The 13148-nt window shown below is 54.2% G+C and overlaps 6 protein-coding genes across 6 annotated transcripts; 2 read left to right on the forward strand and 4 right to left on the reverse strand.

Annotated features, from left to right (window-relative positions):
* Nucleotides 1-500: 500 nt before the first annotated feature.
* BO80DRAFT_385440 (P-loop containing nucleoside triphosphate hydrolase protein) lies at nucleotides 501-5525 on the reverse strand. The gene is made up of 13 exons (XM_025716984.1): nucleotides 5241-5525; nucleotides 4669-5191; nucleotides 4384-4610; nucleotides 4053-4332; nucleotides 3771-4004; nucleotides 2970-3721; nucleotides 2760-2922; nucleotides 2375-2710; nucleotides 2217-2328; nucleotides 1981-2168; nucleotides 1317-1935; nucleotides 1185-1265; nucleotides 501-1136 (listed from the first exon to the last, which is right to left on the reverse strand). Exons 1-13 carry the CDS (start codon nucleotides 5448-5450, stop codon nucleotides 584-586), a joined length of 4278 nt encoding a protein of 1425 aa, XP_025573587.1. The 5' UTR covers nucleotides 5451-5525; the 3' UTR covers nucleotides 501-583.
* Nucleotides 5526-6664: 1139 nt separating this feature from the next.
* On the forward strand, nucleotides 6665-7574 carry BO80DRAFT_426557 (uncharacterized protein). Its single transcript, XM_025719796.1, has one exon. The coding sequence runs from the start codon at nucleotides 6812-6814 to the stop codon at nucleotides 7403-7405; it is 594 nt and encodes a 197-aa protein (XP_025573588.1). The 5' UTR covers nucleotides 6665-6811; the 3' UTR covers nucleotides 7406-7574.
* A 23-nt stretch (nucleotides 7575-7597) lies between these two features.
* Nucleotides 7598-8391, reverse strand: BO80DRAFT_446550 (uncharacterized protein; the record flags this gene model as incomplete). The annotated part of the gene is made up of 2 exons (XM_025721562.1): nucleotides 7598-7867; nucleotides 7912-8391. 2 exons carry the CDS (start codon nucleotides 8389-8391, stop codon nucleotides 7598-7600), a joined length of 750 nt encoding a protein of 249 aa, XP_025573589.1.
* A 296-nt stretch (nucleotides 8392-8687) lies between these two features.
* Nucleotides 8688-9935, reverse strand: BO80DRAFT_426558 (oxidase ustYa family protein). Its single transcript, XM_025719797.1, has one exon. It carries the CDS (start codon nucleotides 9887-9889, stop codon nucleotides 8903-8905), a length of 987 nt encoding a protein of 328 aa, XP_025573590.1. The 5' UTR covers nucleotides 9890-9935; the 3' UTR covers nucleotides 8688-8902.
* A 348-nt stretch (nucleotides 9936-10283) lies between these two features.
* Nucleotides 10284-11117, forward strand: BO80DRAFT_127242 (uncharacterized protein). The gene is made up of 2 exons (XM_025713544.1): nucleotides 10284-10442; nucleotides 10509-11117. The coding sequence occupies exons 1-2, from the start codon at nucleotides 10364-10366 to the stop codon at nucleotides 10865-10867; spliced, it is 438 nt and encodes a 145-aa protein (XP_025573591.1). The 5' UTR covers nucleotides 10284-10363; the 3' UTR covers nucleotides 10868-11117.
* On the reverse strand, nucleotides 11030-13107 carry BO80DRAFT_426560 (arginine permease). Its single transcript, XM_025719798.1, has 4 exons — nucleotides 12787-13107; nucleotides 11523-12696; nucleotides 11351-11462; nucleotides 11030-11302 (listed from the first exon to the last, which is right to left on the reverse strand). Exons 1-4 carry the CDS (start codon nucleotides 13075-13077, stop codon nucleotides 11128-11130), a joined length of 1752 nt encoding a protein of 583 aa, XP_025573592.1. The 5' UTR covers nucleotides 13078-13107; the 3' UTR covers nucleotides 11030-11127.
* Nucleotides 13108-13148: the final 41 nt, after the last annotated feature.

Below are 13148 nucleotides of genomic sequence, written 5' to 3' on the forward strand. Positions count from 1 at the left end.
CCATGGGGAGCATGTCCTTATTACCTCCCTTCTTTGCCACGTAGGAAAAATCATCTACACTTGAGGATATACGAATAGAAGTGTGGCTACTGTAGTTATCCTTATGTTCGTTTCATTACTAGTACGGTGGGATTCTCTTTCATCGAAGGTAGAGAAAGTGCATTGTTCTTGTGTTTTGTCCCAGGACTGCACCAGGAAACAATTATTCTTTGTTCAAAGTTAATCTCGGGATGTAACGCGGAAATAATGAATGTTGAGTCTCTCATGTGGCAGAGTCTGTACGTATCGACGGATCCCTATTAGACATTCGCGATTAACCGAGACTATATCTGGTTGCAGCGGAGAATACCTCTGCGAGAATATTGAACCACCGCAGACAAGGAAAGTTACAATACTACTCGTGGTTGTTGCGGGTAGCTCCCGTGAAAGAGACCCTTTCTGGACGACGGAACCTAGTATCAGCCATAACCTCCACAGTTACCAAAGTCTAAATGAAAAAACCCGAACAAATCCACATTTATTGCTCTCACTCAAACTACCTCTTGCCTTAGTCTATCTACTACAACCCTGCCTTGCGAATATATCAGCTGACCACTCGCCCATTTTCCAGCTGAATCACCCTATCGACACATTTCACCATATCAGGCCGGTGAGAGATGTGTACAACGGTATAACCATCAAATTGGTCTTCTATGATCGTTTGTATCAGCCTGTCTGTCTCAGTATCAGTTCCGCTGGTGGCTTCATCCAGGATTAAGATGCCGCCACGGCGGGGCCCGTCATTGTCTCGGTTCCATTTCCTCACTAGCGCTACGGCAAGTGCGAACAGTCTTTGTTCGCCTTGTGACAGTGAAGACGACGTCAACTCTGCATCGAGACCACCGCGCGACGTAACAACGGCAAGTAGGTTGGCTTTTTCCAATGCTGAAAGCAGAGTCGCATCTGTAGAAAGGCCGGACGGGTCCAGATTGGAGCGGATAGCAGCCGGCAGAATGAACGGGTCTTGGGGAATGGCGATGATTCGGGAGCGAATGATATTCCGGGGAATGGTGGAAATGTCGAAACCGTCAATGAACATCGTTCCGTTTTCAGTGTTGACTAGTCGTAGAAGGGCGGAGAATAATGTGCTCTTCCCACTTGGATGGATTAGCGCGGTGTATACAGACTGTGCTGTTAATGCCCACCTTCCGGTCCGCCCGCTTATCACAACCTTCTCTCCTGCTTTTATGCTGATGTTTACATTGTCCAATGCACGTGTGATGCCACTGCAAGATCGAAGTCAGCCAAGGTTCCGAATGATCGATCGGAATACATACTCATAGGAAACAGAAAGGGAGGCAATTTCAATATCTCCGTGGACAGGCCAGCTTGCTGGAGGGATGAAAGTTTCCTCGACCTGATGCTCAGAAGGCGTCTGCATTTCGAACGACCGTGTTCTTGCGATCGCACCGAGAGATGTTTCGAGCGAAGTCCAGCTGGTCACCAAATCTTGCAAAGTCTGACTGAAGGCCATGATTGCCGTCAAGGACACTCCCAATTTTCCAGGATCTGTCGAACCTCGCAATGACGTGGCCAGGGCGATTAGAATTACAGCCAGGACAGCCACAAGGAGGTCAAGGACGACATTGAGCCATCGCTGGATACAGTAGAGGAGATAATATGGCCTCTGAGAATCGTCAAGGCGGCGTAAACACTCGGTGACAAATGAACGTTGCCATCCAAGGCCTCTGATCGTAGACAGACCCTCTAAAGTCTCTACAAACCATGTATAGAGCGGGCTTCTGGCCTCAAGATCCAGGAATCGGAGCTGTCTGGATGTGCGGAGATAGACTTTTTGTGCGCCGTATAGTACCAGTAGACAGGGGATGATGGTGATGCCCATGTAGCTAGAGCCCAATGAGATCAGCGCCACCTGAGCGAAGCATTGTGCCACGCCTGCGATGAATTAGTTTGACCCAGAACTATGGTGACTTGACGTACTCAACACTGTGCCAAATGCCATGGTTGGCAGTACAGCATCTACAAGGGTCATATCCTGGCTGAACCGGTTAAGGATGACGCCAGAATCGACCTCAGCATAGAAATGCATCGGGGCGTTCGTGACGGTTTGAACAAGGATCCTGTGTAGCTCCAGTCCTGACTTTAAGACGATCTTGATCATGATCTGCCTTTTCAACTGTTAGCCTGTCGTGTAGTGACTTGAATGGCAGCCGTACCATATCATGAGTCCCTGTGACCCCGAAGCAGCCACGGCAAGAAGCACATAGATGCCGATGAATTGGGCAGCCTTCTTCCCATTATCATTGGTGAATAATTCCAACCACACCTCTAAGTCTGGTCAGCTGGACTCAATGAGTCCCAGGAATATACTCACGAGGAAAGGTGGAAGAGAATGTGTGGATGATGATGATGATACAGGCGACCAATGTATGGCGCCATCCGATCGCCTTCAGGTAGTAGGAATACACTGCCGCATCGCCGGTGCGGCGAGATATATCCGCTATGTCATCCACAGTAAGTGTTTCCACCTTTTTGGTAGTTGGCGATTGGTCTTCACTGCTGAGCTGGTCAGTCGAGCTTTCCGACTTGGTCTCGGTTATATCTGGGACCAATTCCGAGGCCAGGCCTAAGCTGACCAAAGAACCCTGCTTCTCGATGCGTCCACTGGAGCTTAGGAAGACTACCCCGTCTGCAAGAGACAAGTGCTGATCTAAGTGAAGATTTAGCAATGGCAGCCGAAGTATGGACATGCTACTCACCTGAATGAGTCGCCATTACGACTGCCGCACCTATTCTTCGGCAAAGCCCATGGGTGCTAAAAAGGGCGTCGGTGACAGATTGCGCCGTCTTGCTGTCAACGGCACTCAGGGGGTCATCAAGGACGAGAAATGGTTTCCTTGAGTAGATAGCCCGAGCAAGTGCCTGGTCAAATTGTCAGTAGTGTGGAAAAATGAGCTAATACGACTTACCAGACGCTGTTTTTGTCCTCCGCTCAGCTTGAGTGCTCCGCTGCCTACGATGGACTGGTCACCGTGTGGCATCCGAGAGATGTCTGGCTCCAATGCACATGCCTTTAATACCTCTCTGTACCAGTTCACGTCCAGCTCCCCGAATCCGCAGATGTTATTCTGGATGGTGGTATTCTGGAGCCAGGGGGCTTGACTGCAGTAGGCAGCACCCGACCGTGCTCCCGTGACTGTCCCACGATCGCACGAAATCTCACCTAGCATTGCTTTCAACAACGTGGACTTTCCACACCCAACAGGGCCCATTACCATCGTCACTGTGCCCATGGCAACCGTCAGATGGATACCCTCCAAAAAGAAGTCAGATCCCGAAGCTGGGCGGATGTAAGCATCCGTCATTGCAACCACCGGCTGGTAGGAATTTAATTTCGGTGCCAAGACCTTGAGTTGGACCTCGGAGCCATGTCCATGGGTGTCGTACTTCTCATCCGGTTGAGAGCTCAGCTCCCTTCCGGGCGGCAGTGCATCCAAGGTCGGAGATGTCAGGAATTTGTGAATGCGGTCAAAGGCCCCCAAAGCGGCCGTTACTGCCGGAATGGACGACAATAGTTGGAGTGCTGGGCTGGTGATGAGACTAATGATGGCAAGCGAGGTAAATGCTTGAACTGTTGACAGTGGCTGCGAATGGTCGATCTTTGCGCGAATGACAAAGGCTGCAAATGTCACGAGTGAAGCACACATCTGAGGCAAACTGGCTGCTCCATGGTGAGTAAAAGTCAGCGACCGGATAGGAGATGAACCTACCAACCACATTGAGCCAGACAATCAGCCATCGAAAATCCTTGGATAGATTCAGCTCGCGCTCTCTTTGTCCCTGGAGTGTTGTGGCGAGCGTTTCAGACAGCCCCAGCATCTTGACGCTTTTCATCGATCGCAGAGCCGTGGAGATCATGGCCACCCGGCGTTGGATAGCCCCGACCCAGACCTTCTGCCTGGCAGGCATAAATGTCGCCATGTACATCTGGGCCGAAGTACAAACTGCGGTAGAGATTAGTTTCATGACTAGCAGGAGAGGAATGGACATACGAAGAATCACGAGGATGGGGGCAACGCAGACCGCAGCGAGTTGCCGCTCGAGTAGCCAGATTCCAATGGCAATCTCCACTAAGCGGGCCCACATCTCGCTGGCCTGCTCCAGCGACCGTGCAATCATGTCAATGTCGGTACTCATGAGCGTGACAGCGGCCGATTCAGTGCATGCCCCATCGTGGAGGACCAAAGTGTGGTCGTAGATCAATGCAACGGCTGCGCCGCGGAACATGGTTATCATGCGAAATAGCTGGTGTTTGTAGTGTACGGTGGATATCTAGGGTAATTAGCACTTGATTGCGCAGTGGGAGCGTCCAGGGCTGCCTACGGCGATACCCCCATAAATCAGCGCTGCGGCCCCGATCAAGCCATAACCTTCGTTTCTCGTCAGCTGCGTATCCGGCTTGTGCAGATGCTCGATGGCGCGCTGAATGAAAAATGTCTGCGCATAGCTGAACCCTATTAGGCACAGCCTGGGGAATATGGTTCGAAGAACGGCCCATCGCAGACTGATCGCGGTCGCAAGAATCAAGCTGCGTGTGTTGCTAGATTGATCTGAAAGTTGCAACTGATTAGCGGCTGGTGTAGAGACAGTGGAAGCCGGTACGCCTACATTTTTCCCAAGCAAGTCGAATCTTCCGTCTCAGAGGGCCTGATCTCAAGTCCTCGTCCGTCGGGAAGAGATCCTCAATGGTGAGAAGCTTTCGAAAGCCTGTCAGAAACAGACGATTGAGCCACCAAAAGATGGTGCGGGCAAAGATTCCACTAGTCGACTCGGGAGACGTGTCACGGTGGGCCGACTTCAGGTACCTGCGTTTGGGTTGTGCTTCCAATGCTAGCAAAAGAACTTTCAGGGCGACAGTTGCCGCGGACAGAGCAGCGAGAGAGGGTGGATACTGCCGGATAAAGAGGGTCCGCACCTGCACCGCATCGAATCCGATCGACAAGAAAAGATAGATGCTTAGGAGCGACGAAGGGCGTACGGAGCGATTGTGCTCGATGGCTGAGAGGAATGTGATCGATAGTGCGTCCACCAGCGACAGCGAGATGGCTGGAATAGCCGTGCGAATGATGTTGTGGCGCGCCCAGAGGACCACCGAGGCGATCTGTAGCCCGACAAGACAAATTGCAACAGCCTGCATTGACGGTTAGCGCGTGGGGGTCTGTTGTGGTCCCCGGACTGACCAGCTTTTGCCAATAGGCCTTGTTCGCGGTCGTTTTGATGTTCTCGGGATAGAGCCACCAGATTCTCCCCGCGACTAGAAGTAGGAAAAGAGCTGACGGGCCGATGGAGAGGATGCTTTGCTCGAATAGTAAGGTGAAGTCGAATGTTGCTGGGCAAGGAAAGACGGGACCAAATGTGTTGTCTGCCGCGGGAGAACAGCTCGCCGCCATGTTGATGGTTGAGATTGAAGGGCTAACGCATGTAGGCGGGGCAATGTGATGGATCGAAGATGAGGAATGGTAAAATGGATGGAGATGGATGGAGAAGCTGAAAAGGGTGGGAGGGATGGAAGATAAGCGATGGCGGGCCCGTGACTGACATGGATGGATCCCCGGGGCATTCCACGCAATCCGCTCGGCTGCCTGGAAGCCACCCCTATCTCCATGACCTCGCCTGCCATTGGCCGTCTTTCGCTACACCCGGACAAAGAACGCTAGCAAAGTCAATAGCCGTACCTGGCGGCATTGCCCATGTATCGATATGCCATGACTGCCGTTCTTCGATTGACCGAATACTCCCCATTCTCTCATAGTCTTCACACGGCTTCAACAATGCTTCTCACCTACCGCTGGCAAAATCGCCAGCGACCGATACAATCGGGCATCTCGCGATCCGAGTAGCTTTGCCAAGGTTCCAGAAATAGGGCTGGGTTTAGCTTCCCCGGTTGGGGCTTAAATGGTAACCGTGACTGACACCGACACCCCCAGTCCCCCACATAGTAAGGGTGGATTCTGGGTTTCCCGTAGTGATTGGCTTGGCTCCCCGGTGCAGTCGGCTGGACCCGGTTGGAGAAAGCTTGCTTGTCTTCGCACACGATATGCCAAAGGTACCTATAAAGTTAAACCATGGGACTACGGAGTAGGTATCACAGTACACCGTATGGAGTATATCAGTTGGTATAGCATACTGGGAGAGTTGGTCATTTGACCCATGTTACGGGACGAGGATGACTCTGTGCTCTCGGCCACAGTATGAGACCTATCCAGCCCAGGCGCATCTGCGGGGTCTGTTCAGCCATCCCCTTGTCGCTCTCCCAGCCTCGACGACCTAATTCCCACTCGGCGAGGTGCAGATGAGCAGTCCAGGTCGCTTCTCACGGAACAATCTGATTCATCCAGTTGCCCAGGCACCGCCGACTCCACCAGCCGTCTCTCAGTCTACCTCTTTGGAAGCAGGTACGTTTGACATGACACATTCGCTCCCTGGGCCATTGGCTGAATATCCCCGTGGCAGAATCGGAGGAGGATCGGACATTTGACCTGGACGTGTTTCGGCGCGTCTGCTGGAGGCGTCCATCCCATCTATTGCCCGATCAGGTCTAGCGTGGCTATCCACGGAATTGACTGGTCGCTCCGGCTCTCGACACATCTCGACACATCGTCGTCGCACTTCCATCTCACAGCTTGCCCCCCAAGCGGGAGGCAGGCCGACATAAATATGTTGACCTACACTGACTGCTCCGTCTTTTCTTCCTCTTCCTCATCCCCTCACTCTGACCTTGTTCCGCGGTGAAGTCCATTGATCTCCCATCATGTCATCTCACCGGCCTTCCCCGCAGATCCCCCGCGACCGATCCATCCGCCGCGCGCAGTCCCGTGGCCGTCCGAGCAGGAAGTCGCAGAGACGGTCTGTCCCATCACCGTCGGTCGTCACACCATGGCATCGGCTGAATAGCCCACCCCCCACCAACGATCCGACCCTGTACGGGGAAGCCCCTCTCTCCCCTCCCCCCGAAACGCCCCGCCCATTCCGGGTGGTCGCCGCGGCTCCCGCCCAGCCCGATCCCGAGCCTCCTGCCTTCGAGCCACTCGACGAAGATTGGACGGAAGATGTCTTAAACTTTGCCTGGCTGCGGGAGGACAAGCCGACCTCCGATGAAACATACTACCTGTCGCCGGCGAGCAGCAACATCTTCTCACCCAGCACCCCGACCAACTCCCGGACCAAGCGGAAAGCCAGTTCCTCACCACCCCCTTCCCCGACGCCGAAACGACTGGACAAGAGGCGCAAGGAGCAGACCATGGTGGCGGTGGAGGTGTGCAGACGGTTGGACTTCAACCCGAAGGAGTACCAGCCTTTGCGGGAGGATGAGTTCGATGGGGTGGATTGGGATTCGTTGGATTGATGTACTGTCCGAGGGCGACTGGCAAAGGGTGGAGATACTGTCTGCGATGTGATAGTAGACTTCTTTCGGGTTGCTGGGAAAGCAGTGGGATAGGGAACCCACATGGCCAAGGATGTATTACTCTGTACTGTTGATAGATAGTTAGATTTAGAATACCATTGTCTTATACACCATATGTAGTCTACCAGTACCTCATTGCACCCGATAAGGTGGAGGCATTAGACAGCCGTTCTCGCACTCACTCCTGCCCGTCTGCAGAACTCCGCTGTCCCCAACTGTGGCTTTCACGTCAGAGACACTCACGGCATGTGTCCCGCTATCAAGCACCGCCCTCCACAAGGGCTCCGGATCCCGACACTGGTGTGTATGTCCAATCCCATCGATGACCAGAACGCTCTTCCCGTCTTTGTCGATCACCGAATGAGGTGGCTCGATGGTATCGTCCGCCGCACATATAATTGCCTTGCACCATTAGACAGCTTCCATACTCCCAGGGACAATCTCACCTGCGCAATATAATCAAAGCAATGAGCCCAATGCACGGCATCCTCATGAGCATCGCCCGAATGGGATGGTGATGTGGATGCCCCATGATGCTGTGATGTCCCGGGAAAGATCAACCCTCGGAGAACCGTCAGGCAGTGAAGCTGATGGAACATGGAAATTCCATAGTCGGTCACTGTGTCGTTGCTCGTTTGGACTCTTAGCATGCCGCCATTTTGGGGGAGGAGCAGCGATTCCCAGGAGATGTCTGCGCTGGGGGATTGGGAGGTGTCGGGGTGGACGCCCAGCAATGGGGTGAGTGAGTGGAATTTTCGCGTGATGGGGGGACTAGGCTCGGAGGGGCTTGTCGGACAAACATGCTGCTGGAATTGTTGTGTCAGGCTGGGTATGCTTCTGTCTGAGGTGAGTACGATGCCAAGGAGAGTGAGAAGAAAAATGACTGTTGCTGATATGCTATAGAAAAAGCGCTGTGAAGAGGGCATCTTCGGTTCCTAGAACAAAGCGGATTGCTACAGGGAGAGTGAGAGAAGGCGTCAAATCATCACGTCTTCACAAATTTGCTATTACAACTGGGGGGGACTGGTTGCCTCTTCCTCGAGCTTCTTACCTCGATGTGATGGGGCATCCATCGGTGGCTCCCGGGTGCACCAGCTGAGCTGCCGTCGATGCAAGAGTGGTTACATCGTGTGACTCCTGCGAGAGAGTACATTGTACCCCTCAGTGATAACCAATCGACAACGACGTGAAAACTACAATGATATGCGACTACAGGGCTGAGTGCATCACACACCTTATTGTGCAAGGATTGACCAATCATTATCTGCTGCCATCTTATCAGGCCTCCAGTTGTGGCGCTGACGCAGGGATCGCTGATTCCACCCGCTTAGCTCGACCACAACCACACACCAACAAAGCTTACCCCGCTCCATCATCCCTTGCGCCCCCCTCATCTCGAACTGCCCCGACCACCATGATCGTCCCGGCCGGTCTCGACTATCCAATCTCCCCATCCTCTGCACCATTATCCGGGTGAGACTTGTACCAGCCAAACAGATCCTTGAACCGATGCGACATGACCCTCGCCAGCGAATCAGGTGGCTTCCGAATGGCAGCGAACGCATCCACATCCACCGAGTGCGCCTCCTGCCAGCTCAGAATGGCGTCGAAGTCGCGACACTTATGGTTCACGCTAAAATCCGGGAACGCATTCAGCTGTGCATCCGCCCAGAAGTGGGTGTAGATGTCGACGTTCGCGTTGCACATCAAATTCTGGAGCAGGATGTAGACGCAGTGCGACATGTGGGTGCGATGCATGTCCGACGGCGGAGTCCCCGGCGGCCACTTCTTACCATAGTAGTGGTCAAAGTACGTCTCGCGTCGCAGCCAATCCAGACAGTGGATTTGGTGGAAGATGTCGAGTCGGCCAATGTACGCCTGGGATCCAAATCCGAAGCTTTCTGGCCATTTCGCGGCGTCCTCGGGGTCGCGACCCAGCTTGATCACGTCATCGCGACTGATCACGATGGGGTTGATGTTGGCCAGTCGGTTCCAGGCTGCGTCGACTTCTGGACTGGGGGGCTGGCGGTAGATGGGCAGGGGGTCCGGCTCGACCAGCGTCGCATTCATCCGTTTGGTCATCAGTGGGATGTCCAGTTGGTCGAAGATGGGGGCTGGATTGGTTAGTCTCGAAGCGAGAGAGGGGGTGTACTGACAGTATTCAGATGTTTTCCGTAACAGTTGGTTTGTGTCGGTTGTGCCCCGGACGATGCTGGCAGTCATGGCAAAAAGAAACAGGGACAACCCGAACAGGGTGGCATTCAACCAGAGGAACAGATGGTGTCGGCTATAGCAACTTTTGGATTGCTTGAAGGACTCTGTTGGCAATACCTCATTTTCACTTGATGAATCTCCTGGGATGCCATCGAGCACAGCGTCCCGGGTACCCAGTGGTTCATATGTTGGAGACAAGCCCGACTTCATCTTCAAGTCTCTGTACAGACCCAGTGAGGAAGGGATACTGAGGAGATTTTGAGAGCCAAAGCAGCGGGGGTAAAATATCTTCGTTCCCTAGCGGTATTCTGATCAGCTGAGAAGGGATCCTCGGAGTCGTTTGCATCCCCCCTCGACAACGCATTAGTGCGAGCAGTTTCGCCATCCGCAAATACCGCTCTACTGGTGGTCTGGACATCATTTCCTATTCCAATGGCACGCAGCACCTCCTGCAGTCTCATCACGGTGACACCAAGGCCTCCCAGGTGTCGGAACTGCCGGATATGCTGCTCCATGTATCACAAGGGGTGATCACATCGGGGTCTATCAATGGGCTAGATGGGCGAAGGTATGGCCCAGGCTCATCCCTACACATAAATACCCTTCCACGTCTTTGTCCCTCTTTCACCAGACACCCCTCATCCTACCAACTCATTTACTTGGATCAAAAGGTGCCAGCTCACTATGAAGTATTCATTCCTCCTCACGGCCAGCTTCGGCCTCCTGATGGGCCCCATGGTGGCCTCCGCACCTACCGCGAAGCGTATGCCCACCCTTACACTCCAGCTTTCAACTGAACTCACATTGACTGACCATTTGTATTCTCCAGCTGCCGTGATGACGCTGAGAGTCAGAACAGAAGACCTGAACGCTCTTCGAGCCAAGAGAGGCGACGACGCCACGGCTCTCTATGCGTACATTGCAGCCGACTCCGAACTCGACAAGCGTGACGAGGAAGCCACTGCGCTGTATGCCTACATTGCGGCCGATTCTGAACTTGACAAGAAGAAGCGTGATGAAGACGCCACCGCATTGTATGCTTACATCGCTGCCGACTCGGAGCTCGACAAACGCGACGAGGAAGCTACAGCACTGTATGCGTACATTGTTGAGGACTCCGAGTTGAACAAGAAACGGGATGAAGAGGCGACAGCGTTGTATGCGTACATTGCGGCGGATAGTGAGTAGGATGACTGAGTACGCTATCATTCGGGCGGGAATGGATGTGCGAGGGTAGCAAGTATTAGCTTTTTTCGAGGCAGTCTGCACACCGTAACAGAACCTATCATTTGGGCTATCGAGGTGTGGAAAGGGTATTTTAAGTATTGTCTTTCACGTGCCATTACCAGTTTACTTGCTCAGCACATCACGTCGTATTTAATCATATAATTATTATCATCTAGTCATCGCCCATAACCCGACGTAGGGCAGTCTCCAACAACACTCCCTCATCCCCACAAAATGTTCCACCGCGACCATTTACTCGTCCGAATGGGCACATTATCCGGATCACTCCTGGACTCATGCAACGCTTGCTCCAAGGGCATCTCATACACCGAGACCAGCTCCGTCTTTTTCCAGAATTTATACCCGAAATAGAAAGCCAAGACGAGAGGAATATCCCTACACCATTAGCACATCACCCCTCACCACTGGTATCAGGGTACTCACAAATACGAGGACACAAAATACGACGCGTCCCAACTGCCATGGGTAAAGACCGGAAACCCACCCGTGAACAGCACAATCACGCACATCACCAGCGCAAAATACGATGAATACACTGCATGTCTGTCAGCCAAACCCACACCATCCCTTCCACTCCACCAAGAAAAACACCTACCCGACCACCAATTATGCCACGGCATCTCACTCTCCGCCAACCCCTGCGCCTTAAACCCCCTCATCAAGCGAATATGATTCAAAGCAATCGTCCCCCACGACACCAACACCCCGGCGGCCGTCAAATCCAACAACCAATTAAACACGGTATACGCGCCATTCGAGCACGCCAGATACGCCAAACACGAGACGGCAATCTGCAACGCCGCACACATATACGGCACGCCGTGCTTGGTCGTCCGGAGAAATATCCCCGGGGCGTGGCCCTTCAGGGCCAGACCGTATAACGTGCGCGTTCCGGACAGGATACTTTGATTGGAGGAGGACCAGGCGGAGGTAAGCACGACGGCGTTGATGATCGATGGGACGACGTTGATGCCCGCATCTACGGCGGCAATCACGAAGGGACTCTGCGTGGCGGTGCCGGTTTCATCCCCCAAGCGGGGGTCGTTGCTCGGGACGATCATCCCGACGATGAGCACGGCGATGAAGTAGAAGATGGTGACTCGGGCGAAGACCCGTTTACAGGCTCGGGGGATGTTTTGCCGCGGGTTCTCCATCTCCGCGGCCGCCATGGTGAGACTTTCCACCCCCGAGAACGAGTACACGGCGTTGGTCATGACGGCCCAGAAACCGAGGAATCGGCCCCAGGATCCCGAGGCGATGTATTCGACGAATGGGCCCGGGTCTTTCCAGTAGTGGAAGCCGAGACGCGGGGTCCCCGCGACACCACCGAGGTCGATGACGAGTCCCATGAGGATGATCCCGATGATGAGGAGGATTTTGAGGATGGCGAAGGTGAATTCGAGTTCGCCGTAGACGCGAATGAAGAGGAGGGAGACGACGGCGGAGAGGACGATCAGGATGGTGATCCAGATGGCGGTGTTGAGGGTCGTCCAGTATTGGATTAGCACGACGGCGGCGGAGATCTCGCTGGGGACGGACATGAAGCAGCCGTAGACGACGTTCCAGCCGATGGCGAAGCCGAGGGCCGGATCGACCAGGATCTCGACGTGGCGGACGAAGGACCCGGTGACGGGCATGAGGGCCGATACTTCCCCGAGAGCGATCTGGACGGCGCAGACGACCAGCCCGATGAGGGCGTAGCCGAGGAGAGCCCCGAGCGGGCCGCCCGTTTGGATGGCGCTGCCGAGCCCTAGGAAGAGGCCGGTGCCCTGGGTTACACGGGGGGAGTCAATCATCACATCTCAATCTCATCACATTTTGTGATCGCCGGGGGAAGTGCCGAGGTGGGAGGGACTCACGATGGCGCCTGCGATGGCGATCATCTGGGTATGACGCTGCTGTAGACCCTTGCGCAGATTCTGGGCCTCTTCATCCTGGACGATGCGCGGCGTGCGATCGCCGACTTTGGCCAGAGCGGGGCCGGTCTCGGGGGTGGCCGCGAGGGCGACCTCGGGGCCCTTTCGGATGGAATCGATGCCATCCATGACGCTGACCGAAATTGAGGCACGAGCGAGAAGAAAAAGCAAGAAGCAGTGCGAGGGGGGAGGACTGGCGATCGCGGCTTTAAGCAGACGATGTCGGACATCCATTGTCGGGCGGTGATTGGCTCGATAGGCCGGGCGCGGTCGGCGGCGATGGCGACATTCCTTCGCTCTGTTGC

Source organism: Aspergillus ibericus (assembly GCF_003184845.1).
Source record: "Aspergillus ibericus CBS 121593 unplaced genomic scaffold BO80scaffold_29, whole genome shotgun sequence".
In the NCBI taxonomy this organism is placed as follows: Eukaryota; Fungi; Ascomycota; class Eurotiomycetes; order Eurotiales; family Aspergillaceae; genus Aspergillus; species Aspergillus ibericus.